This window comes from Aureococcus anophagefferens, assembly GCF_000186865.1.
Source record: "Aureococcus anophagefferens unplaced genomic scaffold AURANscaffold_6, whole genome shotgun sequence".
Taxonomy (NCBI): Eukaryota; class Pelagophyceae; order Pelagomonadales; family Pelagomonadaceae; genus Aureococcus; species Aureococcus anophagefferens.
In genome coordinates this window covers 350,461-376,963 of record NW_008705566.1, presented here as the reverse complement: position 1 = coordinate 376,963, position 26,503 = coordinate 350,461, and the positions used below count along the sequence as shown (strand labels likewise).

Here is a 26,503-nt window from a genome sequence, read left to right as displayed (position 1 = left end):
CGGGCATGGTCTAGCGAGCGGCGGCGGCGCGAAGAGTTATGGCGGAGACGCGACGCGCGGCCGACGGACAGGGCAGGAACCGACGAGGGCTGCCTAGCAACGGGTTTTATGTCTGGCCAAGCGGTTGTTGAAGATATAAAGTGCGAATTTCGCCATTTTACTAGCCCCCGCGCAGGTTCGGCCGCGCCGCGTCGTCGCCGTGGTGCTGCTCGAGGTGCCGCTGGTGGAAGCAGATGACGAGGAACATGTAGACGTGGTGGAGGACGAGGTAGGTGAAGAAGACGAGGCGGAAGACGGGCGCGCTGTTCAGGAGGCGCAGCGTCCGGACCATGAACTGGTCGACGTCGTCGAGGAAGCCGCCGACCTTGTACTGGGCCGACGCCGGGTGGGCCCGGTGCATCTTGAGCGTCTGCTTGAGGCGCCGGGGCCCCGCGGGGTCCATGCCGTCGTCGCGCAAGCCGTCGAGCCGCGCGCGGAGCGCGTCGTTGTCGCGGCGCGCGGCGCTCAGGCGGCCGTCCAACGCCCGCTTCGCCGCGAGGGCGTCGTCGAGCAGCGCCTGCTTCTTGAGGATCTGCGCCGCGAGCGCCGTGCGGTTCTCGCCGCCGGGCTCGCGCGCGCTCGGCGCCGCCGCGCGCTTCTCCGCGGTCTCGAGCCGCGCGCCCAGGGTCCGCACGCGCGCCTCGAGGCCCTCGCGGTCGTCGGCGCTCCGCCGGTCCGCGTCCGCGCGCGCCGCCGCCGCGTCCGCGAGCTCAGCCGCGAGCGCGTCCTTCTCCCGCGTCGCGGCCGCCGCGGCCTCGCGCGCGGCCTCGAGGGCCTCGGCGACGCCGCGCGCGACGGCGTCGCCGCCGCCGTCGGCGGCGGCGCGCGCCGCGCGCTCGGTCCGGAGCGACGCCTCCGCGCGCTCCGCGCGCGCGCGGAGCGCCGCGACTTCGGACGCGGCCGGCGCGGCCGCGGCCGGCGCGGGCGCGCGCCTCGACTCCTCGAGCGCCCGCGCGAGGCCCGCGACCTCGGACGTCAGGGCCGCCTCGCGCCGGCCCGACGACGCCGACGCGGCGCCCAAATCCCGCTCGCGCCGCGACAGGCGCTCGCGCTCGGCCGCGAGCGCCGCGTCCGCGTCGGCCGCGCGCCGCCGCTCGGCCTCGACGTCGGTTCTGGCTTTCTCCTCGCTCCGCTTCGCCTCCGTCGCCAGCGCCGTCATCTTCTCCACGGCGCGCCGCGCGTCCGCGAGGTCCGCGGCTAAGGCGGCCTCGCGCTCGCGGCCCGCGGCGCCCTCGTTGCCGACCGCGCGCCGCGCCTCCGCGAGGTCCCGCCGCACGTCGTTCGCCTCCTTGCGCCGGTCCGCGCACTCCCGCTCCGCCGCCTCGAGGTCGACGGCGAGCGAGCCGACCTCCTTCCGGAGCTTGCGCACCTCCGATACGAGCGCGACGTCGCCCGCGGACGGCTCCGGCGCCGGCGCCGCGGGCGCCGCCGTCCGCGCGGCCGCGACGGCGCCGAGCAGCTCGTTGCGCACGTCGTCGGCCGTGGCCGCCGTCAGGTCCGGCGCCGACTCCTCGAGGGCCGTCTTCGCGAAGCGCCGCGCCGCCGCCGCGCGCGCCGCGTCGTCGGGCTCGTCCGGCGTCGCCAGGTTGTCCAGGCCCACGGGCGCGATGACCTTCTCCTCCAGGTAGCCCTGGAGCTTGTTGAGCGTGTTCATGGCCCGCGTGCGCGGCGCCGCGCAGGCGGAGCAGTGCTGCTTGTGGAGACCGTTTGCGATGGTTGAATGAGAAGTTGCCGCTGAACGGTCCTCGGGCAGCTCTGTTCGTCGTGCCCAAGCTCTCCGTCTTGTCCTCGGCCGTGAAGCTCTCCCTTGGGCAGCCCCTGTTCGTCGTGCCCAAAATTCTCCGTCCCGTCCTCGACCATGAAGCTCTCCCTGCTCCTGGCCCTCCTCGGGGCCCCCGGCGCCGTCGCCTACGTCGACATGTGCCCCGGCTCGGGGTCGAGCGTCCACTCGAAGACCGTGATGGAGACGACCTTCGCCGTCGACAGCTGCGCGGCCGTCAAGGCGGAGATGAAGGAGCGCGTCCACGTCTACGGCGGCTACGAGATCACGGGCGACGAGGACGCGCCGACGGACCGCGACGAGCAGGGCGCGCGGACGACGCTCCGCCTCACGCGCGGCGACGACGCGCTCGGCCTCTACTTCAAACCGACGAACATCGACTTCTCGGCCAAGTCCAAGGCGCACCCGCCGGGCTGCGTCGTCACGGCCTGCGGCGAGACGCAGAGCCACTCCTACGCCGACGACGCGTCCAACTACTGCGGCATCCGCAACCTCTACTGCGCGTCGAAGGAGGGCTGCGACATCGTCCTCAACGAATTCGCCTACGAGGAGAAGATCCTCACGACGCTCCACTCGTCCGTGGACGCGGCCCCCTGCAACCCCACGACGATGTAAATCCAGGTTACGCGGGCCGCGGGAGGCGCGTCGCGCCCGGCGCGGGGCCGAGGCTCCGGTCGAGCGCGGCGATGGCCGCGCGCGTCGCGGCGGCCTTCTCCGGGTCCGGCGGCGCGCCGCCCCCGACGGGCTGGCCGGAGAAGGGGCCGCGCGGGATCTCCTTCGCCTCCGGCGGCGCCGCGGGCTCGACGTCGTCGTCGGCCTCCGTCGTCTCCGGGCAGCGCTCGCCGGAGACGAAGCTCGGCGGCGGCGGCTCCTCGTTCGGCCGGCCCTGGTTGGGCACCCAGTCGTCGCCGCGCGGCGCGCGCGGCTTCAGCGGCAGCCGGCCCGCGATCTTCTCGAGCGTGTCGAGGCTCCGCTCGGCGCGCATGACCTCGGCGGCCGTCGGCTCGTCGGACGGCGGCGGCGTCGGCGGCTCCGGCGGCCGGTCGAGGACGCTCGGGTTCTTGAGGATCGAGCCCTTCATCGCGGCCTCGAAGGATTTCGGGTCCGCCCGCTTCGACGACCGCCGGAAGAACCAGCCCCGGGGCGCCTCCTCGGCCTCGGCGGGCGCCGGCGGCGCGGCGGGCGGGGGCTCCTCCGCGGCGGGCGGCGGCTCCTCCGCGGCGGCGGGCGCCGCGGCGGCGGGCGGCGGCGCGCCGGGCGGCGGCAGCGCGGTCCGATAGGACTCGACGGTCCTCGCGAACTCGTCGAGCGGCATCTGGGGCAGGTGCGCGATGTCGTCGAGGGCCTCCTGGACGCCCGGGATGACGTCCGGGACCGCGAACTCCGGCTCCGGCGGCGCCGCGGGCGCCGCGGGCGCCGCGGGCGCCGGTGTCCGCAGCAGCTTGCCCCGCATGGCCGCGTCGAAGGACACGGGCGCGGCGGGCTTCGTCGTCGCCGCGGACCTCGCGTCCTTCGCCGGCGGCAGCAGCTCGACGACCTCCGCGTCGTCCGCGGCCGCGGCCTCGGCGCGCGCGCGCTCGGCCTGCTCCGCGTCCTGCCGCGCCTTCTCGAGGAGGAGCGCGTTGCGCGCGTCCTCGGCGTCCTGGCGCGCGCGCGCGACGCGCTCGGCCTCGCGCGGCGACCGCTTCGGCGCCATGACGGGCCCCGCGTACTCGGGCGCGCCGGCGTCGCCTGTGTGGAAACCAAATCTTCAACCCGACTTCAACGTGAGCGTAATCGAACGATTTGGACCAGACTAAGTCTTTTCGCTGTGCTTCGAGAACTCGACAAGATCAATCGATCCGTCCAAAAATCAGCCGAATCGACTTCGATTTGACCGAGCTAGAGAATTCTCAAGTTTGGTCAGGACCACCCAAACCGGTGGTTGGTTTCCACACAGGGCGTCGCGCGCCGCGAAGAGCGGCGACCGCAGGCCGTCGGGCCCGTAGAGGAAGCCGTTGCCGAGCTTGAGGCGCTCCGCGAGCAGGCAGAACGCGACGCTCTTCGCGCCGTCCTCGGCCGTCCGGTCGGCGGCGCCCGGGTTCATCTTCGTGCCGCCGCAGACGCCCGGGTGCGCCGTCACGCTGAGCATCTTCGGGTGCTCGCGCGCGAGGCAGAGCGTGAACGCCGCCAGGCAGGCCTTGGAGAGGCCGTAGCCCTGGTCGTCGTGGACCTCCGCCGCGAGCGCGCCCCGGGCGTAGGCCTCGACGTCGTCCCACCGCACGTCCGGCGACGTCAGGAGCCGGCGCGCGACGTCCTCGCAGGTCTCCACGTAGCCCGCGCCGCCGCCCGCGCCGACGTTGACGACGCGGCCGAAGCGCTCGTCCATGATGGGCAGGAAGGCGTCGCAGACGCGCTTCGCGCCGCGCAGGTTGACGTCGACGATTTTAGCGCCGTCGGAGCACGTCGCGTGGCCGACCGCCGCGCAGTTCACGAGGCACGTCAGGGGCTCGAAGCCCAGGAACGACTGGACCATGACGGCCGCGGTCTCGCAGGCGTCGTCGTCCGTGACGTCGATCTCGATGTTCTCGCAGTACGCGCCCTCGTCCTCGACCCGCATCGCCGCGCGGCTCCCCGCGTCGCCGTCGCGGCAGCCCATGAACACGCGGAAGCCGTGGTCCAGGGCCAGCGACCGGCAGAGCGCGTAGCCGATGCCGCTGCTGCCGCCCGTCACGAAGACCGACGGCGCGCCGTCGGGGTACATGGGCGCGCCGGGGAGCTGGTAGCGCGGCGGCAGGCCGGGGCCCGTCCAGTCCTCGATGCACGGGTCCGGCGGCAGCATCGTTCCGTTCCGGCGATCGCTGCGATCGATGCGACCGATGCGCTCGAGCGGAGGAGCAGTGGGAGCTTGCGCAGCGCTGCGACGACGCGCGCGCCGACGCCGACGCTGGTGACAGTGGCAACCGGCGAGCCTCGATCGGAGTGGAGCAGCCGATGGGCCTTCGCCTGTCGACGATGTTGCTCGCCGTCCGCGGCGCCGTCGCGCTGCAACGCGCGCAACGGCGCGCCGCGAGCACCGCCTGCAAAGCGACGACCCTCGACGACGCGTCGCTCGAGCGCATCCGCGCCGCCGGCGCCGCGAAGCGCACGAGCCCGCTGCGCATGCCCAAGCGCCTGTCGCCGACGGCGGCGACGACGTTTCGCGAGTGCGAGCAGTTGTTCTTGTTTAGGAACCTCTGGCGCCTGCCCGAGCCGCCGTCGCCGGCGCTCGTCAAGGGCTCGCTCGTGCACCTCGTGCTCGAGCGCATGTTCGAACGGCCCGCGGAGGAGCGGACGCCGGAGAACCTGGAGGCGGCGTTCCGCGAGGAGTGGCGCAACGTGCGCGGGTCGTATCTCGGCGCGTCGCCGCCCCTCTTCGGCGACCGCGACGCGGAGCGCGACTGGGGGCTCGAGAGCTTCCAGCTGCTGCGGAACTACGTCGCTTTCGAGGATCCCGCGGACGCGGACCTCGACGCGCGCGTCGTCGCCAACGAGGAGTGGCTCGAGGGCGAGGTCGCCGTCGAGGGCGGCCTGCCGCCCCTCGTCGTCGTGGGCAAGCTCGACCGCCTCGACGCGCTCGACGGCGGCCTGCGCGTCGTCGACTATAGGGCAGCAAAAGGGTGATTCAACGTCGCTTCAACGTGAGTTTTCCGCGCGCGCGCGTTCCGAAAAAAAGCATCCACGCTTCGAGACCGTTCCGAGAGATGATCGCTCGTCCAAAAATCAGCCGAAACGAGTGGAAACCGGCCGAGCTAGGAGCCTTTGAAGTTGGGAATTTCGCTCTCTTTTGCTACCCAGGTCGACTACAAGACGGGCAGGTCCGCGGGCTCCAAGGCCTACTACCCGCCGGCCCTCAAGGCGGAGCTCGAGGACCGCGCCCTCTTCCAGCTCCGCATCTACGCCTGGATGCTCGAGCGCCAGTTCGAGCAGGACGCGGGCCTCTACTCGACGAGCGACCGCGTCGCGGAGCTCCGGCTGCTCTACCTCGGCGGCGACGCGGCCGAGGCCGTCGACGAGGCGCTCCCGGCCGACGCCGACGCGCGGCGGCGCGTGCTCGACGGCGTCCAGGACGATCTGCGGAGCGTCTGGGCCGACATCCACGCGCGCGTCGCGGAGAACGACCCGGCGGCGTTCCCGCACTGCGACCGCAAGTGGTGCTTCTGCCACGTCGCGCGGCCCATGATCTTCGACGAGGTCGCGGTCGCGGCCGACGCGGAGGCGGTCGCCGCCGCGCCCGCGGCGCCCTCGGCGCCGCTCGGCGACGACCTCGCGTCGCTCCCCGTCAAGGAGCTCCGCGCGCGATGCAAGGCGCGCGGCCTCAACGCCGTCGTGCCGCGGGGCTCCCCGGCGAAGGAGACGCTCCTCGAGCGGCTGCGCGCGTCCTAACGTTCGCTTGGTCGACGCTCCTTGCGTGCCCCGGCACCTTTGCGAGCGGCTGCGTGCGTCCTAGCTTAGCAGGGCCAGGAGCGAGTCGTGGCGGCAGGCGACGACGCAGGACCAGACGCCGGGCAGCACGTGGAGCCCGAGCGGGTGCCACGCCTCGTAGGTCTCCGGCCGCAGGTTCGTCACGAGGAACGCCGCGAGCGTCGCGGCGGCGAGCGCCGCCTCGCACGCGAAGAGGTCCGGCGGCGCGTTCGCGAAGGTCTGCAGCGCTCCGTACGCGAAGAGCGCCTTCGCGAGGGACCCCTCGACCTTGGCCAGCGCGCCCGGCCGCTCGCCCGTGGCGTGGTAGGCGAGGCTCGCGCCGAGGACGGCGCTCTGGAGGACCGCGAGCTCGTAGAGGCCTGTCGACGCCGCGGCGCCGACGGCCGGCAGGAACGCGACGTGCGTGTAGACCATGGGGTCCGACGGCGGCCGCGACTCGACGGTGCGCGCGCGCTCCTTGCCGCGGCCCACGGGGTCGAACATGATTTTGAGAGCGCTCCGCAGCGTCGCGGGCGGCGCCGCGGGCACGTCGACGTCGGCGCTCGGCGCCGGCGCCGGCGCGTCGACGCTCCGCAGCGTCGCGGGCGGCGCCGCGGGCACGTCGACGTCGGCGCTCGGCGCCGGCGCCGGCGCGTCGACGCGCCGTCGCGCGCCGCCGCCGCCCATGCGCACGGCGCCGGCGCGCGCCAGCAAGGCGCAGCACAGCGGTCGGGCGCGCAGGCGCAGCATCGCGTGGCAAAGCGCTGCGGCTCGGTTGGTGCGGCCGCACTGCGCCACCGCCTCTCGAGGCCTTGCCGCAAGCTTTAGGCTAAGTTTAGCGAGCTCTTGTTGAGCATTTTTACAACTGCATCGATAACCACGATCTCCGAAATTCTAGATGCTTCGGCTCGTCTCGAAGGAGACACACGGCCTCGGCACAAACACACCGCCATGCCGTCCTACGGCACGCTCCCGTCCGTGGCGCAGGAGGACGCGCCGCCGCGGTTCATGAAGCTGGGCCTGTCCCTGGGCCTCGCGGGCCTCTGCGTCGCCGCCGTCGCCGTGGGCACGCAGCCCCTGGGCCTGACGACGGCGTCCCTCGACGGCGTGCAGCAGGACGGCGACGTCTGCCTCGTGCACGTCGCCGCGGGCGACGAGTTCCTCGACGTGTCGGCCTACACGTTCCCCGGCAAGGAGGCCTACGCCGCCGACCACGGCTACCGCCTGCTCCACTACGCGGACGCGCCGACGTGCTGCGACGGCAGCGCCAGTTACGCGTGCTCGCTCACGAACGTCGCCTACAAGTACTGCGCCATCCAGGACGCCATGCTCACCGGCGGCGCCCACGCCGAGGGCGGCAACGCCGCCGGCGGGACCTGCGCCTGGGTCTTCGCGACGGACGGCGACGCCGTCTTCGTGCCGAACAGCCCCGCGCTCGACGGCCTCGTGCCCAGCGGCGACCTCAAAAACTCGGACACGAAGCTCGTCATCTCCGCGGGCTCGGACTACGTCACGACGGACGTCACCACGGACGTGCTGGAGGAGAACTTCAACTCGGGCGCGATGCTCTGGCAGAACACGGCCGACGCGCGGTCGCTCGTGCGGACGATCCTGGACTTCAGCGACAAGACCTACGACGGCACGTCGGGCACGGCCTGCAACTGCGCGACGGTCGGCGGCTGCGGCGACCAGTGGGCCTTGTGCGGCGCCACCTACGACGACAACTCGCTCTTCGAGGGCGTCGTCGCGCTCGAGCACCCCGCGCAGCTCCAGCGCGCGCTGCTCTTCAACAACGGCGCCATCGTGCCCATCCGCGAGCTCGACTGGCCGCCCCAGGCCGGCGAGGAGGCCTTCGTCGTCAACTGCGCGGGCAACGACCCCCTCGGCTGCGTCCGCTTCATGGCCCAGATCTACTACCCGGACATGGAGGACCCGCGGCCGACGCTCAAGGACGCCCTCGACACGAGCATGAAGGACTACTCCACCATGGCGCACGACGGCCTCCCCCCGGCGCAGAAGCAGTAAGGCTCGTGTGGGGAGCGTCGCGCCGCGGGACGCGGGGCGGGGACACGGCGAAGCGAAGGGGGTTGCAGGGACGACAAGAAATTCAGGGGGGTTGCAGGGACGACAAGAAATTCAGGAGGCCGACGCCGCGGCGTCGGCGAAGTCGACGAGGGCCGCCGCGGGCGGCGGCGCGTCGTCGCCGAGCTCGCGGCGCGGCGGCGGCGGGCTCCGCCGCGAGCCGAGCGACGCGGTCGAGCCCGACGGCGACGGCCCGTGGTTCAGCTGGCGCGGCGGCTGCGGCGCGAGGTGCGGCGAGTAGTAGAAGCCCGAGCCCGGCGGGCTCGCCGGCGAGTGGAGCAGGGGCGCGATCTGGGAGTACATGAACGACGGCGACTCGTCCTCCATGGACGGCGTGCCGCCCGCGGGCGCGAGGCCCCGGAACGGCGCGGACCCGAAGGGCGACCCGCCGTAGCGGCCCCCGTAGGCGTCGCGGCCGCCGCCCGGCGGCGGCGCGCCGTAGCGCGGGTAGCCGTCGCCCGGGAGCCGCGGCGACGTGCCGAGCGTGCCCAGGTCGCCGAGCGGGCTCATGCTCGGCGGCGCGAGGTCCCGCGCCGCGTCGTGGCCGCCCGGCGGGCTGAAGGAGAGCGCCGGCGCGCCGCGGCGGTAGGCGTCGTCGTCCGGCGGCGGCCGGTCCTCGCCGCGGGCCGCGCGCGCGACGACCTCGAGCGCGGACGACACGCGGTCGCGGCTCGTCGCGGGCGCGGCGCCCGCGGCGCCGTCGGCCGGCGGCGCGGCCTCGGCCTCCGGCGGCCGGCCGTCGGCGGGCCAGGGCTGGTCCCGGCCGCGGCGCAGCAGCGCGACCTCCCGGAGCATGCCGTCGACGACGGCCCGCTGCTCCAGGAGCCGCTTCTCGAGATCCGCGGCGAGCGCGTCGCGCCACCGCGCGTCGCCGGGGTCCCCGCCGGCGTAGTCCTCGCCGTAGCGGCCGTAGGGCCCGTAGGGGTGGGGCGGCGGCGGCCGGGGCCCGCCGTCGCGGCCGACGGGCGGCGGCGCGCCCGGCGGGAACTCGGGGGGCCCGACGTCCGGCGGCGGCCGGCCGAACGGCGCGTAGCGGCCGTAGGGCGGCGGCGCGTGGGGCGGCGGGTAGCCCCCGAAGGGCCCCTCGCCGTAGGCCTCGCGGCCCGCGGCGTCGCGGTGGCCGTGGGCCAGGGGCGACAGGCAGTACTTCCAGCGCTCGCGGCACTCGCGCGCGGACCGGAGCGGCAGGAGGCTCGCGACGCCCGGCCAGTCGACGCGCTGCATGCCGTTGGGGTCCCTCGCCGCGACCTCGAGGCGCCGCGCTAAAGTCTCGTCCTCGGACCGCGTCCAGTTGCCCTTGACGAGGCCCGGCTTCAGCACCTTCTTCCAGCGCTGGAGGCACTGCATGTGGTTCCGCGATCCGACCGCCGCGGCGATGGACTTCCAGTTGCACTCGCCGTGCTGCTTCACGGCGACGCAGAGCGCGGCGTCCTCGACCTGCGTCCACCGCCGCGGCTCCGCCTTCTTCTTCCGCTTCTTGTCGCCGCCGTCCTCCTCCTCGGCGCCGTCGCCGGGCGCGGCGGCCGCGTCCGCCGCGGCGCCGCCGTCGGCCTTGCGCTTCTTCGGCGCGGCGTCGTCGCTCGGCTCGGGCATGTCGATGCGGCGCTCCTCGCCCCCCGGCGGCGACACCTTCGCCGGCTCGTCCCGCGCCGCCTCGTCGTCCGGGGGCTGCCCCGCGGCCGGCTCGCGCTCCCGGGGCGGCTCACCCTCGCCCGCGGTGCTCATGCAGGTTTTTATTCGGCGCCGCGCCGTCGAGCGAGGACGCGCGCCCGCTCCGGAATCGGGACGGCGCCGCGGTCTCCGACGCGCCCCAGGAACGCCGGTCGTCGCCACGCTTGTCCAACAATGTTGATAATAATGTTGGACAAGATCGACCGTGTAAAATCGGTAATTTTGACAATCAGGAAATTGCATGTCAACCACGGCTTTTTGGGGCAGCCCCTACTCAAACGCGAACGCCGCAACCGGCGCCCATGGCGTCGCCCGGGCGCGACGCGCCGGAGCTGCCGGCGTACCTGCCGGGCCTGGGCGTGCGCGGGGCCGGCGGCGACGACGCGCTGGCGACGCCCGAGTCGTCGCTGCTCCTCGTGCACCTCGACCGGGCCATCAAGTGCGAGCGGGCCCAGGCCATGGACCGCATCCAGCGGAGCCACATGGAGCTCCAGCGCATCGAGGCGCTGCTCCACGCCGAGGCGGAGCGCGTCGCGTCGGCGCGCGCGTCCCAGCGCGTCCACGAGGAGAAGGCCGCGGCGGCCGCGGCGCGCGCGGCCGCGGCCGAGCGGCGCGCGGACGACGCGGAGCGCGCGCTCGAGGCCGAGCGCGAGGCCTGGGCCCGCGAGAGACAGGACCTCGTCGCCGCCGCCAACGCGCCCCGCGACGAGCCGCCGGCCGAGCTCCTCGCGAAGGCGACGGCGGAGGCGGAGCGCGCGCGGCCCCCCGACGTCGAACTCGAGGACCTCGCGCGCGCCGCGCGCGCCTACGTCCAGCTCCTCGAGTCCATGCAGCGCGCCGCGGCGCCGCCGGCGCCGTCGCCCCGCGTCCCGTCGCCGAGGCTCCCGAGCCCGCGGACCGCGCGCGCGGAGCCCGCGCCGCCCGCCGCCGCGTCGCCGCGGCCCGAGCTCCCGGGCGACCCGCCGAAGGACGAGATGGAGAAGCTCCTGCTCAAGTACGAGCAGGCCAAGGAGAAGCTCCAGGCCCTCGAGCTCATGTACCCGAACTAAATCGCCGCGTTTTATTCCCGAGCGCGCGCCGTCGCCGCGGCGGCCCGGAGCCGTCGACGAATCGACCGCGCGTCCGTCGCCGCGGCCGTCGGCCCCTAGATCGCCGCGCTGCGCTCGCTCTTGACCTCGAGGATCTCCTTCATGAGCGCGAGCCGCGCGCGCGCGGGGATCACGAGGTCCTGGTAGGCCTGGCCGAGCGCCTCCTCCTTCCGCAGCAGGTCGCTCTGCTTCCCCTGGTACTCCGAATTGTAGACCTTGCTCATGAGCTGCACGTCCGTCGTCTGGAAGGCGATCAGCTTGTCGAGCTCCTCGTCGCTCTTCCCCTCGAGCACCTTCTTGTACTCGAGCATCTCGTCGCTGCACCACTCCTCGTGCTCCGTCGCGCAGAAGGGCTGGATTTCTTCATCGATCAACGCGCGGACGTACTTGTAGCCCGCCCGGCCCTCGAACCGCTCCGGCAGGGGCTTGAGGTCCCAGGGGTCGCCCCAGGCGATCGTCGTGCCCGTGATGCCCATGTACTCGCAGATCGGCTGGCCCTTCCCGCCGCACCACACGGTCCCGATGAGGAGCTGCCACTTCTTCTTCATCTCCCGCGACAGCTTCCGCCACGTGTTGTCGAGCACCTCGTTCTCGTCGCCGTCGACCATGAAGCGGATCACGGCCTTGAGGATGGCCTTGTTGTGCGACGTTATCGGGACGTAGTTGTCCGGGTTCAGGTCGTCGACGACGAACGCCGACGACAGGGCTGCGGCCGCGAGGGCGACGAGCAGGCGCATCGTGTGGTTTTTGGCGGCGGCGAGGGGACTCGACGGTCGGCGTCGAATGCGTCGAGGCTTGCCACGCGTCTCGAGTCGCCTCGAGTCAAATCGCTCAAAAACAGGACCTCACACAAATCGTTGCAGTCTCAGATGATGATGGCTGCCAAGGCCGGGCTCCTCCTCGCTACGATGGCCCTCGCCGCCGACGAGCCCGACGAGGTCCTGTTGGCGCGGCTGCACGGCAAGCGCGCCGTGGCGCTCATGGCGAAGGGCTGCCTCGGCGCCCTGAGCGGGCCGTCGCCGGGCCCCGTGGACACGACGGCGGCCCTGGGCTGCGTCGCCCAGCGGCTCGCGGGCTGGCTCGCGGAGCTGCGCGGGTCGCTGCTCCTGGAGCTCGAGGCCGGCGAGGCCATGCGGTCGGGCACCAGCGCGACGGGCCTCGCGGCGGCGGGCACGTCGGACCGCGACCGCGACTCGGCCGTCGACGCGATCGCCGACTGCGACGAGCGCGGCGCGGCGCTCGTCTTCGAGGCCGCCGCGGCGCTCGGCGCCATGGACGCCGTCGTCGCGGAGGACCTCGAGGGCGCGCCCTGGGTCCGGTGCGTGGCCAAGCGCGCGGAGCCGCTCCTCGCGTTCGCGATCCGGGAGACTAGGACCGCGCGCGCGAAAAAGGAGGCGCTCGCCGACGCCTGGGTCGACAAAGCCTGCGCGTCGGCGCCGCCGCCGGCCGACGGCGCGCGGCGCCGCACGCTCGTCAACGGGACGGGCGCCGCGGCGGTGCTCGTCGACGGCTTCGCGACCGAGAAGGAGTGCGCGCACCTCAAGGCCGCGACGATGCACAACCTCACGGCGGCGACGGTGAGCGCCGCCGGCGGCGCGCTCGACGCGACCCTGCGGCGGTCGTCGAGCGCGGCGCCGCCCGACGGCGACGAGGTCGCCGCGCGCGTCGCGCAGCGCGCGCGCGACGCGGCCGTCAGGGCAGGAAAAGGGTGATTCAACGTCGCTTCAACGTGAGTGTTCCGCGCGCGCGCGTTTCGGAAACAGCACCCACGCTTCGAGACCGTCCCGAGAGATGATCGCTCGTCCAAAAATCAGCCAAAACGAGCGGAAAACGACCGAGATAGGAGCCTTTGAAGTTGGGAATTTCGCACCCTTTTCCTGCCCAGGCGGCCGTGGGCATCCTGGGGCTGCCGGACGCGCTGCGCTACGGCGGAGGCCAGGAGCCCCTGAACGTCGTGCGCTACGGTCCGGGCGACGCCTACCCGGGCCACTGCGACGGGTCCTGCGACGGGACGCCCTACCTCCCGGGCGGCCGCGTCGCGTCCGTCGTCGTCTACTGCGAGGCGGCGGCGGCCGGCGGCGACGTCGTCTTCCCCGGCGCGGGCGTGCGGCCCCAGTCCCCGGCGCCCGGCAGCGCGCTCTTCCTGGGCTACCGCGACGAGCGCGAATCCAGCCCGAGCCTCCACCTCATGGACGGCGGCCTCACGCGGCACGCGGGCTGCGAGGTGAAATCGGGCGAGAAGTGGGTGCTGACGCTCTTCCTGCGCGACGGCGTCGACGACTACTGGCGCCAGTGGTGGGCCTTCGACACGTACGGCCGGCCCGCGCAGTGGTGGCACGCCGGCGGCGCCGACTTCACGCCGCTCTAATATTAAATGTCCGCGAGCGCGAGCGTGTCGTCGTCGAGCAACTCGGCCGCGGCGTAGTGGAGCGCGCCGTGCTCGTGCTTCGTGACGAAGTCGCGGTTGACGGATCCGTCGGCGTCCGGGAGCTCCGTGCGCGCGAGGATGGCCTGGCCCGTCTCCACGTAGTCCGCGACGACGCCCCGCTCCGCGAGCATCTTCGCGTGCGCGGTCCTCAGGAAGTAGTCGACCCACGACACCGCGCGGTGGTGCCGGAGCACGTGGGCGTAGCCCTTGACGCCGACCTTGCGCGCCCAGTGGGGCCGCTTGAGCGCGTGGTCCAGCTTCTCCAGCAGGTCCGTCTTGTTCGTGTGGTCGTAGAAGACGACGTGCTCGCCGTCGATCAACGGGTGGTGGTACGGCGTGCCCATGCGGTCGACCATGACGAGCGCCCCCGAGCTCAGCGCCTCGAACAAGCGGAAGTCGCCCTCCCAGCCCGTCGGGTTGCAGGTCACGACGACCTTGGCCTGGCGCATCGTCGACAGGTAGCCCGCGTCGATGACCGTGCGCCCCGCGGACGAGAGCTGGCCGAGGCGGTAGTTCTCCAGCTGCTTCGCCTTCGCGTACTCCCGGAGCCAGGGCAGGACGCGGCCCCGGCCGCCGCGCGTGTCGCGGAGCGTGCAGACGACGTCGATGGGCCGCTCGCCGACGACGTCGCCGAGCTTCGCCGAGTCGACGTATTCGTCGGCGAGCGAGTAGGGCATGGGGAAGTAGGACTTGGACTTCTTGTGCCGCTGGCCCGCCGCGCGCACCGGCGACGCCTTGCCGTCCTTCTGGACCCAGGACCGCTTGAAGTAGGCCAGGTACGACGCCGCGTCGTCGCGGACGTGGCCGTGCGAGCTCGACCAGTCCGCCTCGTCGACGAAGATCATGCGGTTCGCGGGCACGGGCGGCGCGTAGCGGAAGAGCGTCGGGTTCTCGTCGGCGTGCGCGATGGTCTCGTAGCCCGCGACGGTGCCCACGTTCGCCACGGGGTCCGCGGCGAGCTTCTTGTTGTTGCCCCAGCGGTACGGCGAGTACGCGAGGATTTTGCCGCTGCTGTAGAACTTGGGGTCGTTCGCCGGCATGAGCATGATGGCGACGTCGGCCTCGGCCTGGTACGCGCCGATCTGCGCGATGTCCTTCTCGCAGGGCGACGCCTTGTCGAGCTGGTAGCCGCGATCCGCGCAGAACCGCGGCGACCCGCCCACGAGCTCGACCATCGGGTGCTGCCGCAGGCCCTGCGTCATGAGGAAGAAGGCGCGCTTCCCGCCGGACTCGCCCTTGGGGACCAGGCGCACCTTGAGCTTCTCCTTGAGCTGGATAAGCGGCGCGACGCAGAGGCTCGCGTTCCCGTGCTCGAGCGGGTCGTGGTCGCCCTTCTTCGCGTGCGCGACGCGCGAGTACGTGTCGACGTGCGCGCACACGGTCAGCTCGGGGATGGGCCGCTCCGTGGCCGCGTGCCGCGACGCCTCGCGCCGCGTCGTCGCCGTGGCGGCGACCTCGACCTTCTCGCTCTCGCGCTTCTCGGCCTCGACGGCGAGGGCCGCCGCGGCGTGGCGCGACGTCTCGCCGGATTGCTGGTCCGCGACGAGCCGCTCCGCGACGTCCGCGGACGCCTCGAGGCGCGAGATGAGCCGCTCCGCGGCGTCGACGTCCGTCGACGCTCGCTCCGTCGCCGCGCCGCCGCGCCGCTCCGCGGCGACGGCGTCGAGCGACTCCGCGACGGCGTCGTCGCCGTCGTCCTCGGCGTCGCCGCCGAGCGTCGACAGCACGCCGGCGACGAAGTCGCGCGTCGCGCGCGTCCGGTTGCGCTGCTCGCCGGCGCGCCGCAGCCGCGCGGGCTGGCGGCTGGAGGTCTGCTGCAACACCTTGCGCAGGTTCAGGAACACGAGCAGCAGCGGGAACGCGAGGACGACGGACACGAGCACCGTGCGCCGCGACGGCATCGTGTCGAGCGGCGCGGCGGAGGCGCTGCGACGCCGGCCGCTGCCGGAACACCTGCCTATACTCGTCCGCGCCGCCGCTCAGTGCCGGCGGCCGCGCCGCCCGGCGCCGCCGCACCGCCGGCGTCCCGCGCGAGCTCCTACGAGCCCACCGAGGATGCAGAGACCCGGCGACCCCGCCGATCAAAACACAGGGGTCTTAGCGGGCGGGCGGGGCACAAAGTTGGTGGGACGGACGAACAACAAACACCCCGCGGCCGCGGCTAAGATCACCCCGGCGCGACCTTGGCGCCGCCGGCGAAGAGGCCGTAGCAGCCGACGCCGAAGAGGCCGAGGCCCAGCGCCCCGATGATGATGGCCCAGGCGAGGGCCTGCGTGCGCGTGCCGTAGATGAACTTGCGGAACTTGCGCGCCTGCGCCGGCGAGATCTTGTCGTTCTTGTCGAGCCAGACCTGGGGCCAGTAGAGCTGGCCGTTCGTCGCCGCCGTGCGGTCGAAGACGTGCCACCAGATGCCCGAGTCCAGCACGCCGCTGTTCAGGCTCCAGGTGTACTGGAGGCGCTGGTGGCCCGCGATGAAGACGCCCGTGAGCGGTTCGATGACGATGTACGTGCCGTGCTTCGACTCGTCGTAGTCCGGCAAACCATCAAAAGGGTCGCGCCAGATAGCCTCCGTGAGCCCGAGGGCCGGGAAGGCGACGACGACGGGCGCGCCGCCCTGGGCCGTGGCCATGGGCACGACGTAGGACGGCGTCGCGTCCATGCGGTACCGCGCGTTGTCGGCGTTGCACCGGTCCGGCTCGAGGCCGCAGTCCGCGGTGTAGAACTGGGTCGGCTCGAGGACGTACTTGCGCGCGGCGATGCCGCGCACCTCCGTGTCCTCGTCGTACTCTATCGTCACGTGGCGGAACGCCTCCGTGATCCAGAGCGTGTACGAGTCGACGCGGTCCTCCTCCTTGAAGGGCGGCACGCGGTTCGTGTGGCTCTCGCCCGCCGACGGGTCGACGACCGTGTCGATGAAGATGTCGCAGGACTCGAAGCCGGAGGGGTACATGTCGAAGCCCTGGAGCGCGTACGTCGCGCACGAGTACTCGGACGAGTCCTTGTTCGGGATGTCCGCGCGGTCGACCATCTCCGTCGCGTCGCGCCAGAGGAAGTAGCCCGAGATCTTGTCCAGGTCGTCGGCGCCGCTGTGCTTGCCGTAGGTCAGCGGCGGCGCCGGGTCCGTCGCGGCCTGCGCGGCCAGGGACTCGTACTGAAATCCGAGCACGCCGTTGTACGCCAGCGCCCGCGTGCTCAGCTCCGGGGGCACGAGGTTGAAGATCTGGTCGTGGTACCCGAAGAGCAGCTCCCGGAGCGTCCGGCGGCAGAAGAGGCCGCTGTTGAACTGGCCCGTGCCGTCCGCGTTCAAGTAGAGCGACGCCGCGTCCGCCGCCGTCGGGTCCGCCGCGACGGTCGCCGCGTCGCGCATGTAGCCAATAACAAAACCCTTCAGGAACAGGGTCTTGGGCAGGTAGTCGTAGAGGTAGACCGCGTAGGTCATGTAGTTCGCGAGGGAGAAGCCCGTCGGCGGGTACGCCGGGTCCACGAAGAGCGAGAAGTCGCCGCTCTGCGCGGCGAGGAGGCCGTAGACGAGCGCCAGCGACGCCGTCGCGTCGCCGAAGACGTCGAAGAAGGCCTTGGACTCGTTGAGCGTCAGCTCGACGCCCGCGTAGGCCGAGAACTCCGGGACGACGACGAGGCCGTCGACGGCGCCGAGCGGCAACACGCTGTCCGCGCCGAAGAGGGCCTTGGTCACCGTGCCGTTGGCGAACTGGAGGTAGCCGAGGTCGTCCCACTCGGAGACCTGCGCCGCCGCGGCGGGGTCGAGGGGCAGCCCCTGCATGATCGCCGCGAAGTAGTACGGGTTCGACTTGTCGACGAGCGCCGCGAGCCAGGTCAGCACCGTCGCCGCCGTACCGCTGTCGAAGTGGGCCTCGCAGCCCGCGAGCGCGTCGGCGTCGCCGCCGAGCGCCGCGAGCCACGTCGCCTGGTAGGCCGCGTCGGCGACGAGGGAGTACGCGGACGTCGTCGACCAGAGCTCCTCCGCGTCCTCGAGCGCGATCGCGTCCGCGGCGTTCGTGACGAGCTCCCAGGTCGTGATCGCCGGGTCGACGCCCGCGAGCGACGACCCGAAGAAGACGCCGAGCGTGCCCCACTGGTTCGCCACCGCGTCGTAGTCCGGGAAGAACGCGCCGTAGGACGACATCAGGACGTAGGCGACGGCGTTGAGGTACGTGGGCACGCCCTGGTAGCGCACCGTCGCGACGACGCCGTCCATGATGAGCCAGACGTTCTGGACGACGACGTAGGAGAGGCCGTAGAAGAGGTTCGACTCCGTGCCGCCGAAGTCGGCGATCGCGGACAGGTAGACGGGGTTCACGCCGACGACCTCGAGGTCCATCCGCGCGTCCGCGGCGTCGTCCTGGGCGTAGTAGTTCCACCAGGACTTGTACTTGAACTTCGTGCACTTGTCCGGGTCCTTGTCGCTGCAGCCGCCGACCCACTCGAGGTCCCAGTTCTCCTCGACGTACGTCATCTCGACGCTCACCTCGGAGAAGCGCGGCTTCGCGCCGGTCGCGAGCACGGCGCCGAGGTTCGTGCAGTTCCACGCGTAGGCGTCGTAGGCGTTGCTCAGGCCCGTGTAGGCGTCCTTCCACTCGTCGTCGCTGTCGATGACGACGGCGTTGCGCACGGCGTCGCGCAGCAGCGCCTCGATGACCGGGATGAGGGCGCCGCCCATGACCATGAGCAAGAGGCCGCAGCCCGTGGCCGCCTTGGCCTGCGTGCCCGACACCATGGCGCCGGGGCCGCCGACCGCGACGCAACGGTCCGGCGGGGCAGCTCGAGGCGCAGGCCGCCGGCCGCGGTGCAACGAGCGCTGAGCAGCCCGCTTTGGCAGCCCGCTTTGAATCTATCAACCAATACTTTCTGTATTGGTCCGTTCAAGATGTGTGGGAGTGATGATTTTTCATCATTGGCCAAGTTGCTATTTCATCCATATATATATGCGTGAGTTGTGCGTGCCGGTTCCCCCGCCGTACGGAAATTAAATGGCTGTCGTCGCGCGAGCGGTGCAGAGGGAAGCATTGACACGGGAATGAGTGGCTCAGCTCGCGCGAGCGCGCCCGAAGGGCGCGCTCTCGCCGCGCCGCAGGCAAGCCCCCCCGGCAGGGGCAAGATGCCGTAGGCGTCAAGAGGCCGCAGCCCGTGGCCGCCTTGGCCTGCGTGCCCGACACCATGGCGCCGGGGCCGCCGACCGCGACGCAACGGTCCGGCGGGGCAGCTCGAGGCGCAGGCCGCCGGCCGCGGTGCAACGAGCGCTGAGCAGCCCGCTTTGGCAGCCCGCTTTGAATCTATCAACCAATACTTTCTGTATTGGTCCGTTCAAGATGTGTGGGAGTGATGATTTTTCATCATTGGCCAAGTTGCTATTTCATACTTTTTCATCCAGCATGGCAGCGCAATGTGGGATGCCAGCGCGATAGCATCATATAGGGGTGCATGGGCTGCTGCTAAAAGACAGAGGGACAACCGATAGATAGCGACGGTGAGCGGTTACTCATGGGCTGCTGCTAAAAGACAGACACCATGGGCTGCTGCTACAGCAACGCCGAGGCGAACGCCTACGTCATGGACTGCACGAGCCGCGCGACCGTGGGCATCTCGAACATCTTCCTGGGCTACGCCATCCTGCGCTACGCGGCCAAGGAGGCGGGCTGCGAGCGCATCCACGCCGACGGCATCTGCGGCAAGCGCCTCGAGTCCGGCCTCCGCGCGAGCTCGCTGCTCACGGTCATGCTCACCGTCGGCTACCTGGCGACGGCCGCGTGCCTGCCGCTCGTCGGCACGCTCGTCGACTACACGCCGCGGCGCCGCGCCGTGGGGCTCGGCACGGCCTACGCGCTCATCTTCATCCAGATCATCGAGATCGGCGTCTCCGAGCGGAGCTGGCCCGCGGTCGCCGCGCTCCAGGTCGAGGCGCAGGTCGTCTACCTGCTGCACCTCGTGCCCCATTTTGCGTACATCCCGGAGCTCACGCGCGACGACCGCGAGGCCGCGGCGATCCAGGCGTCGGGCCTCGGCGGCGGCTACGGCGCGAGCCTGGGCATGCTCGCGGTGCTCGTCGGCTTCGGCGGCGGGCCCGTCGACACCGCGCGGCTCGCGCAGGGCCTCTCGGGCTTCGCGCTCGTGGCGACGCTGCCCTACGCGTGGCACGCGCTGAACGGGGACCGGCCGGCGCTCCAGGCGCTCCCTCCGGGCGGGTCGCTGCTCACCGAGGGCTTCGCGAGCCTCCGGCGGACGGCGGCGACGACGCGGACGGAGTACCCGGAGCTCTGGAAGCTGCTGCTCGGGCTGAGCTGCTGGGAGGCGTCGACGTCGGCGTTCCTGAACCTGCTGCCGACGTACCTCGCCGTCTTCGCGGGCATGACGGCGACGCAGATCGGCTCGTGCCTCGGCGTCGCGCTCGTCGCGACGCTCGGCGGCGCGTTCCTCAGCAAGGTGCTCCTGCGGCGCTGCTCCTGCAAGGCCGTCGTCGTCGGCGCGTTGTCGTTCCTCTGCCTGCTCGCGTTCCTCATGCCGCTCGCCGTCGCGGGGCCCCAGCACAAGGACGCGCTCTACGGCTTCGGCTTCCTCGTCGGCCTCGGGAACGGCGTCGTCTACCCGGCGCAGCGCGTGCTGTTCACGAAGCTCATCCCCGGCGGCCGCGAGGCGCAGATGTGGGGCATCTACTCCTTCGCCGGGGCCGTCTGGGTCTGGGTGCCGCCCCTCGTCTTCACGGTCATCAACGAGGTCGTCGGCATGCGCTTCGCGATCTGGTCCCTCTGCGCCCTCTACGCCGTGGGCATCCCCCAGGGCCTGCGCATCGACCTCGCGAAGGCGGAGAAGGACGTCGCGGCGACGCTCGGCCAGCGCCACTACGCCGACGGGGCGGGCGGCGCGCCGCCGCCGAAGGACGCCGCGTCGTCGCCGTGAATAACTAGGGCGGGGTACCTACGCCTTCGCGAGGTGCGCCGTGGTCGCGAACTCGCAGACCACGGGCTCGCCCTCGAGGAGGGCTCGAGCAGGAGCCTGCTCCTCGCAACCCAGGTGCGCCAAAAGCATCTCAAATCACTCGCGCGTGATCCGCGCGCGAGGGCTCGTCGACGGGCCGCCGTGAATAGAATACTAGACGACCACGCGAGTAGTCTGAGCCACATTACGTTCGGCGAATTCGAGCGACGATGGTCAAGGATGCGTCTACTTCGACGGAGGTCGCGGTGCTCGTCGACGGCTGTCGCATGCCCGAGCTCGAGGACAAGGACTCCGGGCCGCGAGACTGGGGATGGCTCGCGTGGGACCATTCGGCGCGGGAAGTCGCTTCCGTCGTGTCGTGCCCGAACCAGCACCAGCGCCTGATCGCGACGACGACGAACGACTACTTCGAGATCTTGCTCAAGAACGACAAGCGTTGGAAGTACGGGGACGGCGACCACGCGAAGGCGGCGCTCCGCTTCGTGACCTACGTCGACGGCCACATCATGGAGAAGCTCCTCGTCGACCCGGGCGACGAGTCGGTCATCGAGGGCCAGGACGTCTCGAGCGACAAGCGCTACGGCATCCGCCGCATGCGCTTCGCGCCCCTGCGGCCGGAGAGCTCGCGCGAGGGCGCCGCGACGGGCGCGCGCGCACCCCAGGCGGGAAAAATCGACGTCATCGTCCGCGCCGTGCGCTCCATCACCTACGAGGACGAGGACGACGGCTACGACAGCTACGGCTACCCCTATTCGTCGTCCGAGGAGGAGGACGAGGCGGACATGGGCTTCAAGCCGCCGCCCGACTCGTCGCAGGCGGCGACGCTCGGCAACGCCGAGAAGAAGCGCCTCTTCGGCCTCGAGGCCGCCTTCGACGACGAGGTCGCATTCGGCGCCGAGATCAAGTCGACGCGGACCAAGTGCTTCGTCGACTACGACCAGGACGCCGTCGTCGCGACCTTCTCCTTCCGCTACGCCGCCATCGAGGGCCTCCAGATCGCCAAGACGAACCCCAAGGCCTGGCAGGACTGGCAGTGGCGCCAGATCGAGGCCGCGCGCGTCGCGTCGCGCGAGCTCCGGAAGTCGCTCCGAGGGGGCTTCGCGGTCACGGAGCCGCCGTCGTACCTCTTCTCGTCGCGGCTCTCGTCGCTCGAGGGCGCCGGCGCGCCGCGCGCCGTCGGCGACGCGGCCGCGCTCGACGCGGCGCTCCGCGGCGAGGGATTCAAGCTCGCAGGCGAGGCGTCGTCCTTCTTCGCGGCGTGCTCGCGCCAGCTCTGCGGCACCGCGGGGCTTGCGGGCTACGTCGAGCACGCCGTCGTCGAAGAGCTCGTCGCCTGCGAGCGCTTCCCGCGCAAGAAGGATTGGGTCCACGGCGATTACGAGGTGCGCATGGACCGCGACGAGCTGTGTGGAAATCAAACCTTCAACCTGACTTCAATGTGAGATTTTTTGAACACTTTGACACAAGCACTTTCGCTGTACTTCGAGAACTCGATGAGAGCAATCGATGAGTCCAAAAATCAGCCGAATCGACTTCGATTTGACCGAGCTAGAGAATTTCAAAGTTTGGTCGGGACGTCCCTAACCAGTGGTTGATTTGCACACAGGCGACGAGACCTTCGAGGACGAATACGGGTACCTCTATCGCGGCGCGAAGTCGCCGATCAAGACGGCGAAAGCGTGGCTCGAGTTCGTCAAGGCGCGCCGCGCGGCGCACGGCACGCTCGCCGCCGGCCAGATCTACGACGACGACCTCGCGCTCAGCGACGAACCGCCGCCGCTCGTGCCCGGCGACCACGTCCTCGTCCGCGCGGCCAAGGGCGCGGAGCTCGAGGAGTCGCCGGCGAAGGGCCGGTCGAAAAAGGTCGCGCGCAAGTCCACCGCGGGCAAGGCGCCGCGCAAGCAGCTCGTTACCAAGGCGGTTCGGGCGAGCTTCGAAGTCGAGATGGACGAGCAGGACAAGGAGGACAAGATGCTCATCGTCCCCACGAAGGAGCAGCTCGTCGACTACGAGGCCGTCGTCCTCGCGGCCGGCACGACGGACTCGGAGGTCCGCGTCAAGCAGGTCGGCAGCGCGCACACGGAGACGCTGAGCCGCAACTCCAAGCGCCTCGGCGTCGGCGTCACGTCGCGGCGCGGCGCGGCCGTCGCCGAGATGCAGATCGAAATGTTCGCGCAGGCCTTCTCGAACGTCTTCGGCGTCATGCTCTACCTGTTGATGGTCTCCGGGCAGGACAAAAATCTGCGCGTCGTGCGCGTCATGCCGCGGCCCGGCCGCCGCGTCCTCATCAACGGCGTCGCCGTGGCGCACCTCGGCGGCGCCTTCGACTCCATCCAGCGCCACCACGACATCATCGAGATCGGCGACGAGAGCGACGAAGACGAGGCGCCGCTGCCCGCGCCGCGGAAGAAGAGCCGGACGGCCAAGTTCTCGAAGTTCAAGAAGGAGCCCGGCGGCGTCAAGGCGGAGGTCAAGACGGAACGCCCCAAGAAGGCCCCCAAGACCAAGAAGCGCCGCCGCAAGTGAACGGTTGACCCCTCCCTGCGTAGTACTATCGGGTCAGCCTATCCGAGGGAGGTCGGAGGGCCAGGAGCTTATTGCTTAGCCGCGGCGCAGGGAAGAACCGAAGGGGGAGAGAAGGAGCTTATTGCCACTTCGAAACAGCGATCGATTTTTCAAGAGAGGCGCCAAAGCCAGAGGCTCATTCACGCGGTGACCCCGCGCCGCCCGCTCGACGCCGGCGCTCCTCCCGCCCCCTACGTTTAGAGACGCTTCACGCTCGACGCCGGCGCCCAGGACGAGCCCGACCTCGTCGCCGTCGCCCAGATGGACGACGACGACCCGTACGTAATGAAGAGCCTCTCGATGAGTGAACGTGCGGAGAAGATCAAGACCATGGACAAGGACGCGATCGCGTCGGCCTCGGTGCTCGTCGACGGGTGCCGCATGCCCGAGCTCGAGGACAAGGACTCGGGGCCGCGGAACTGGGACTTCTTGGCGTGGGATCTTCCCGAGCGCGAAGTGAAGAGCGTGCGGGAATGCGAGAACCAGCACCAGCGCCTCATCGCGACCGCGACGGACGACTACTTCGAGGTTCTGGTCACGAACGACCAGCCGTTGGCATTGAGCTCCGAGGACGAAAACCTGCTGCGGTTCTCGACGTACGTCGACGGCCTCCGGATCGACAACCTGATCGTCGACCCGCAGACCGACGCGATCATCCAAGGGCAGCACGTCAGCAGCTCCCGGCAGTTCGGCGTTCGGCGCATGCGCTTCGCGCCGCTGCGGCCGGACAGCTCCCGCGAGGGCGCGGCCCGGGACGTGCGCGCGTCGCAGGCGGGCCGCATCGACGTCATCGTGCGGCAGGTGCGCAGCATCGAAATGGACGAGGACTTCGGCTACGATCCCTGGATCGATCACCGGCACTACGGCTCTTCCGACGAGGACGAGGACGAGGACGCGGGCTTCGCGCCGGCGCCCGACACGTCGCTCGCGGCGACGCTCGGCAACGCCGAGAAGAAGCGCGTCTTCGGCCAGGAGGCCGCCTTCGACGATCAAGTCGCGACCGGCGGCGCCCTGAAGGCCACGCGATCGAAGTGCACCGTCGTCTACGACGTGGACAGCGTCCTCGCGACCTTCTCCTTCCGCTACGCCGCCATCGAAGGCCTGCAGATTTCCAAGACGAACCCCAAGGCCTGGCAGGACTGGCAGTGGCACCAGATCGAGGAAGCGCGCGTCGCGTCGCGCGAGCTGCGGAAGTCGCTCCGCGGGGGCTTCGCGGTCACGGAGCCGCCGTCGTACCTCTTCTCGTCGCGGCTCTCGCCCCTCGAGGGCGCGGGCGCGCCGCGCGCCGTCGGCGACGCGGCCGCGCTCGACGCGGCGCTACGCGGCGAGGGCTTCAAGCTCGCGGGCGAGGCGTCGTCCTTCTTCGCGGCGTGCTCGCGCCAGCTCTGCGGCACCGCGGGGCTCGCGGGCTACGTCGAGCACGTCGTCGTCGAGGAGCTCGTCAAATGCGAGCGCTTCCCGCGCAAGAGCGAAGGAAAGGGCTACACCAAGCACGAGATTCGGCAGCAGAAGGACTGGTACTTCGACAATGAGTACGGGAGGCTCTTTCGGGCTGGAAAGTCGCCCATCAAGACGGCGAAGCAGTGGCTCGAGTTCGTCAAGGCGCGCCGCGCGGCGCACGACGGCGCGATGGCCGCGAACCAGATCTACGACGACGCCCTCGCGCGCAGCGACGACCCGCCGCCGCTCGTGCCCGGCGACCACGTCCTCGTCCGCGCGGCCAAGGGCGCGGAGCTCGAGGAGTCCCCGAAGGGCCGCTCGAAAAAGATCGCGCGCAAGTCCTACGCGGGCATGGCGCCCCGCAAGCAGCTCGCGACGATGTACCACGAGAAGATGGCGGTCCTCCAGAAGGAGAAGGACGCGAAGCTCCTCGTCGTGCCCACGAAGGAGCAGCTCATCGACTACGAGGCCGTCGTCCTCGCGGCCGGCACCACGGACTCGGAGGTCCAGGTCAAGCAGGTCGGCAGCGCGCACACGGAGACGCTGAGCCGCAACTCGAAGCGCCTCGGCGTGGGCTTGGCGTCGCGCCGCGGCGCCGCCGTCGCCGAGATGCAGGTCGAAATATTCGCGCAGGCGTTTAGCAACGTCTTCGGCGTCATGCTCTACCTCCTCATGGTCAGCGGATCAGACAAGAAGCTCCGCGTCGTGCGCGTCATGCCACGCCCGGGCCGCCGCGTCCTTATCAACGGCATCGCCGTGGCGCACCTCGGCGGCGCCTTCGACTCCATCGAACGCCACAACGAGATCATCGAGATCCAGAGCGGGGACGAGAGCGACGAAGACGACGCGCCGCCGGCGCCGGCGCCGCCGCCGCGGAAGAAGTCCCGGACCTCCAAGTCCGCCAAGTTCAAGGCGGACCCCGGCGCCGTCAAGAGCGAGCGCCGCGCGTGAGCGCGCTCGAAAGCTCCCCGCGTAGTTCCCGCGTAGAGACGAGTATGTGTTTCCATCTCTCTAGGCGACCTACCTCCGGGCTGCTTAGCACAGTGGGTGCCAATTCCGTGTTTTTAAGAGCGGCGCAAGTTCCGTGCCTTCCCCCAATGGAAGCCCGGGACGGGACCGTCGCCGGGGCCCGGGGGCCCGTCGGCGACGTTCAGGCACGGGGACACGTCGAGCCCTTTCAGACTCGTGCCGCCCGGCGCCGGAACGCCGCCGAAGTCGAGGCGGAAGCCATCATCTTTCGCCGTGACGGTGAAATGGTCGGACGCGTTCGTGCGGCCGTCGTTGTCGACGACGATGCGCAGCGCGGCCGCGTAGTCGGACCCGCGCTCGGCCAGGGCGAGCTCGCGCGCGGCGCCGGCGGCGAGCTCGTCGTTCGTCAACTTCGGCAGCCTCTTCTGAGGGCCTCCTCCGTCGCAGCCCTCGGCGATGGCCGCGCGCGCGGCCGCGAACGCCTCGGGGCCGTGCGCCGCGACTCGCCTCTCGAAAAGATTTTTCGCGGCCGCGTAGACCTGCCACTCGTGGCGCAGCGTCGCGTTCACCGCGCGGACGGTCTCGTCGGGCCAGCTTCGCACGACCTCGCCCGAAGGCTTTTTCTGCCTGTGGTCGTGGCGCACGCAGATGCGGCGCGCGTCGAGCGTCGCGGCCCCGCCGAGCTCGAGGAACGCGAGGGCCACGAAGTCGTCCATGCGCTCCGTGACGCCGACGATGAAGTCCGCCGCGAGCGCGCGCGCCGCCTCGCGCGCGCGCCGGTCGCCCTCGGCGCGCGACACGTCGCGCTCGCACGCCGGAACGCAATGCTCTTGTGGGCTGACTCTGTCCGCGGAGAGCGTCCGCGAGAGCACGGGCGCGACGTTGGGCACGAAGGTCGATCTGATATTGGGGAAGTAGACGCAGCCGTCCCAGTCGCACGCGCGGTACCGCGATATATTCGCCGGCGAGACCTCGCCGAGGGGCGTTGCTTTTAGCTCGCCGGACCAAAAGTAGAGGCTCGACGCCACGCGCGCGAGCGGATCGCGGATCAGCGTGAACATCTTGACC

At 71.1% G+C, this 26,503-nt stretch overlaps 5 protein-coding genes across 5 annotated transcripts; 1 reads left to right on the top strand and 4 right to left on the bottom strand.

The window, feature by feature from the left end:
- Positions 1-160: 160 nt before the first annotated feature.
- AURANDRAFT_62951 (hypothetical protein) lies at positions 161-6,991 on the bottom strand (the record flags this gene model as incomplete). Its single annotated transcript, XM_009037209.1, has 4 exons — positions 161-1,729; positions 2,562-3,550; positions 3,755-4,659; positions 6,336-6,991. The coding sequence occupies 4 exons, from the start codon at positions 6,989-6,991 to the stop codon at positions 161-163; spliced, it is 4,119 nt and encodes a 1,372-aa protein (XP_009035457.1).
- A 1,386-nt stretch (positions 6,992-8,377) lies between these two features.
- On the bottom strand, positions 8,378-9,916 carry AURANDRAFT_62950 (hypothetical protein; the record flags this gene model as incomplete). The annotated part of the gene is made up of 1 exon (XM_009037208.1): positions 8,378-9,916. The coding sequence occupies one exon, from the start codon at positions 9,914-9,916 to the stop codon at positions 8,378-8,380; it is 1,539 nt and encodes a 512-aa protein (XP_009035456.1).
- Positions 9,917-11,041: 1,125 nt separating this feature from the next.
- AURANDRAFT_71273 (expressed protein) lies at positions 11,042-11,891 on the bottom strand (the record flags this gene model as incomplete). Its single annotated transcript, XM_009037207.1, has 1 exon — positions 11,042-11,891. The coding sequence occupies one exon, from the start codon at positions 11,817-11,819 to the stop codon at positions 11,139-11,141; it is 681 nt and encodes a 226-aa protein (XP_009035455.1).
- Positions 11,892-13,452: 1,561 nt separating this feature from the next.
- Positions 13,453-18,245, bottom strand: AURANDRAFT_62948 (hypothetical protein; the record flags this gene model as incomplete). The annotated part of the gene is made up of 2 exons (XM_009037206.1): positions 13,453-15,463; positions 15,682-18,245. 2 exons carry the CDS (start codon positions 18,243-18,245, stop codon positions 13,453-13,455), a joined length of 4,575 nt encoding a protein of 1,524 aa, XP_009035454.1.
- A 791-nt stretch (positions 18,246-19,036) lies between these two features.
- On the top strand, positions 19,037-25,477 carry AURANDRAFT_71272 (hypothetical protein; the record flags this gene model as incomplete). The annotated part of the gene is made up of 4 exons (XM_009037681.1): positions 19,037-20,338; positions 20,701-21,868; positions 22,068-22,930; positions 23,228-25,477. The coding sequence occupies 4 exons, from the start codon at positions 19,037-19,039 to the stop codon at positions 25,415-25,417; spliced, it is 5,523 nt and encodes a 1,840-aa protein (XP_009035929.1).
- Positions 25,478-26,503: the final 1,026 nt, after the last annotated feature.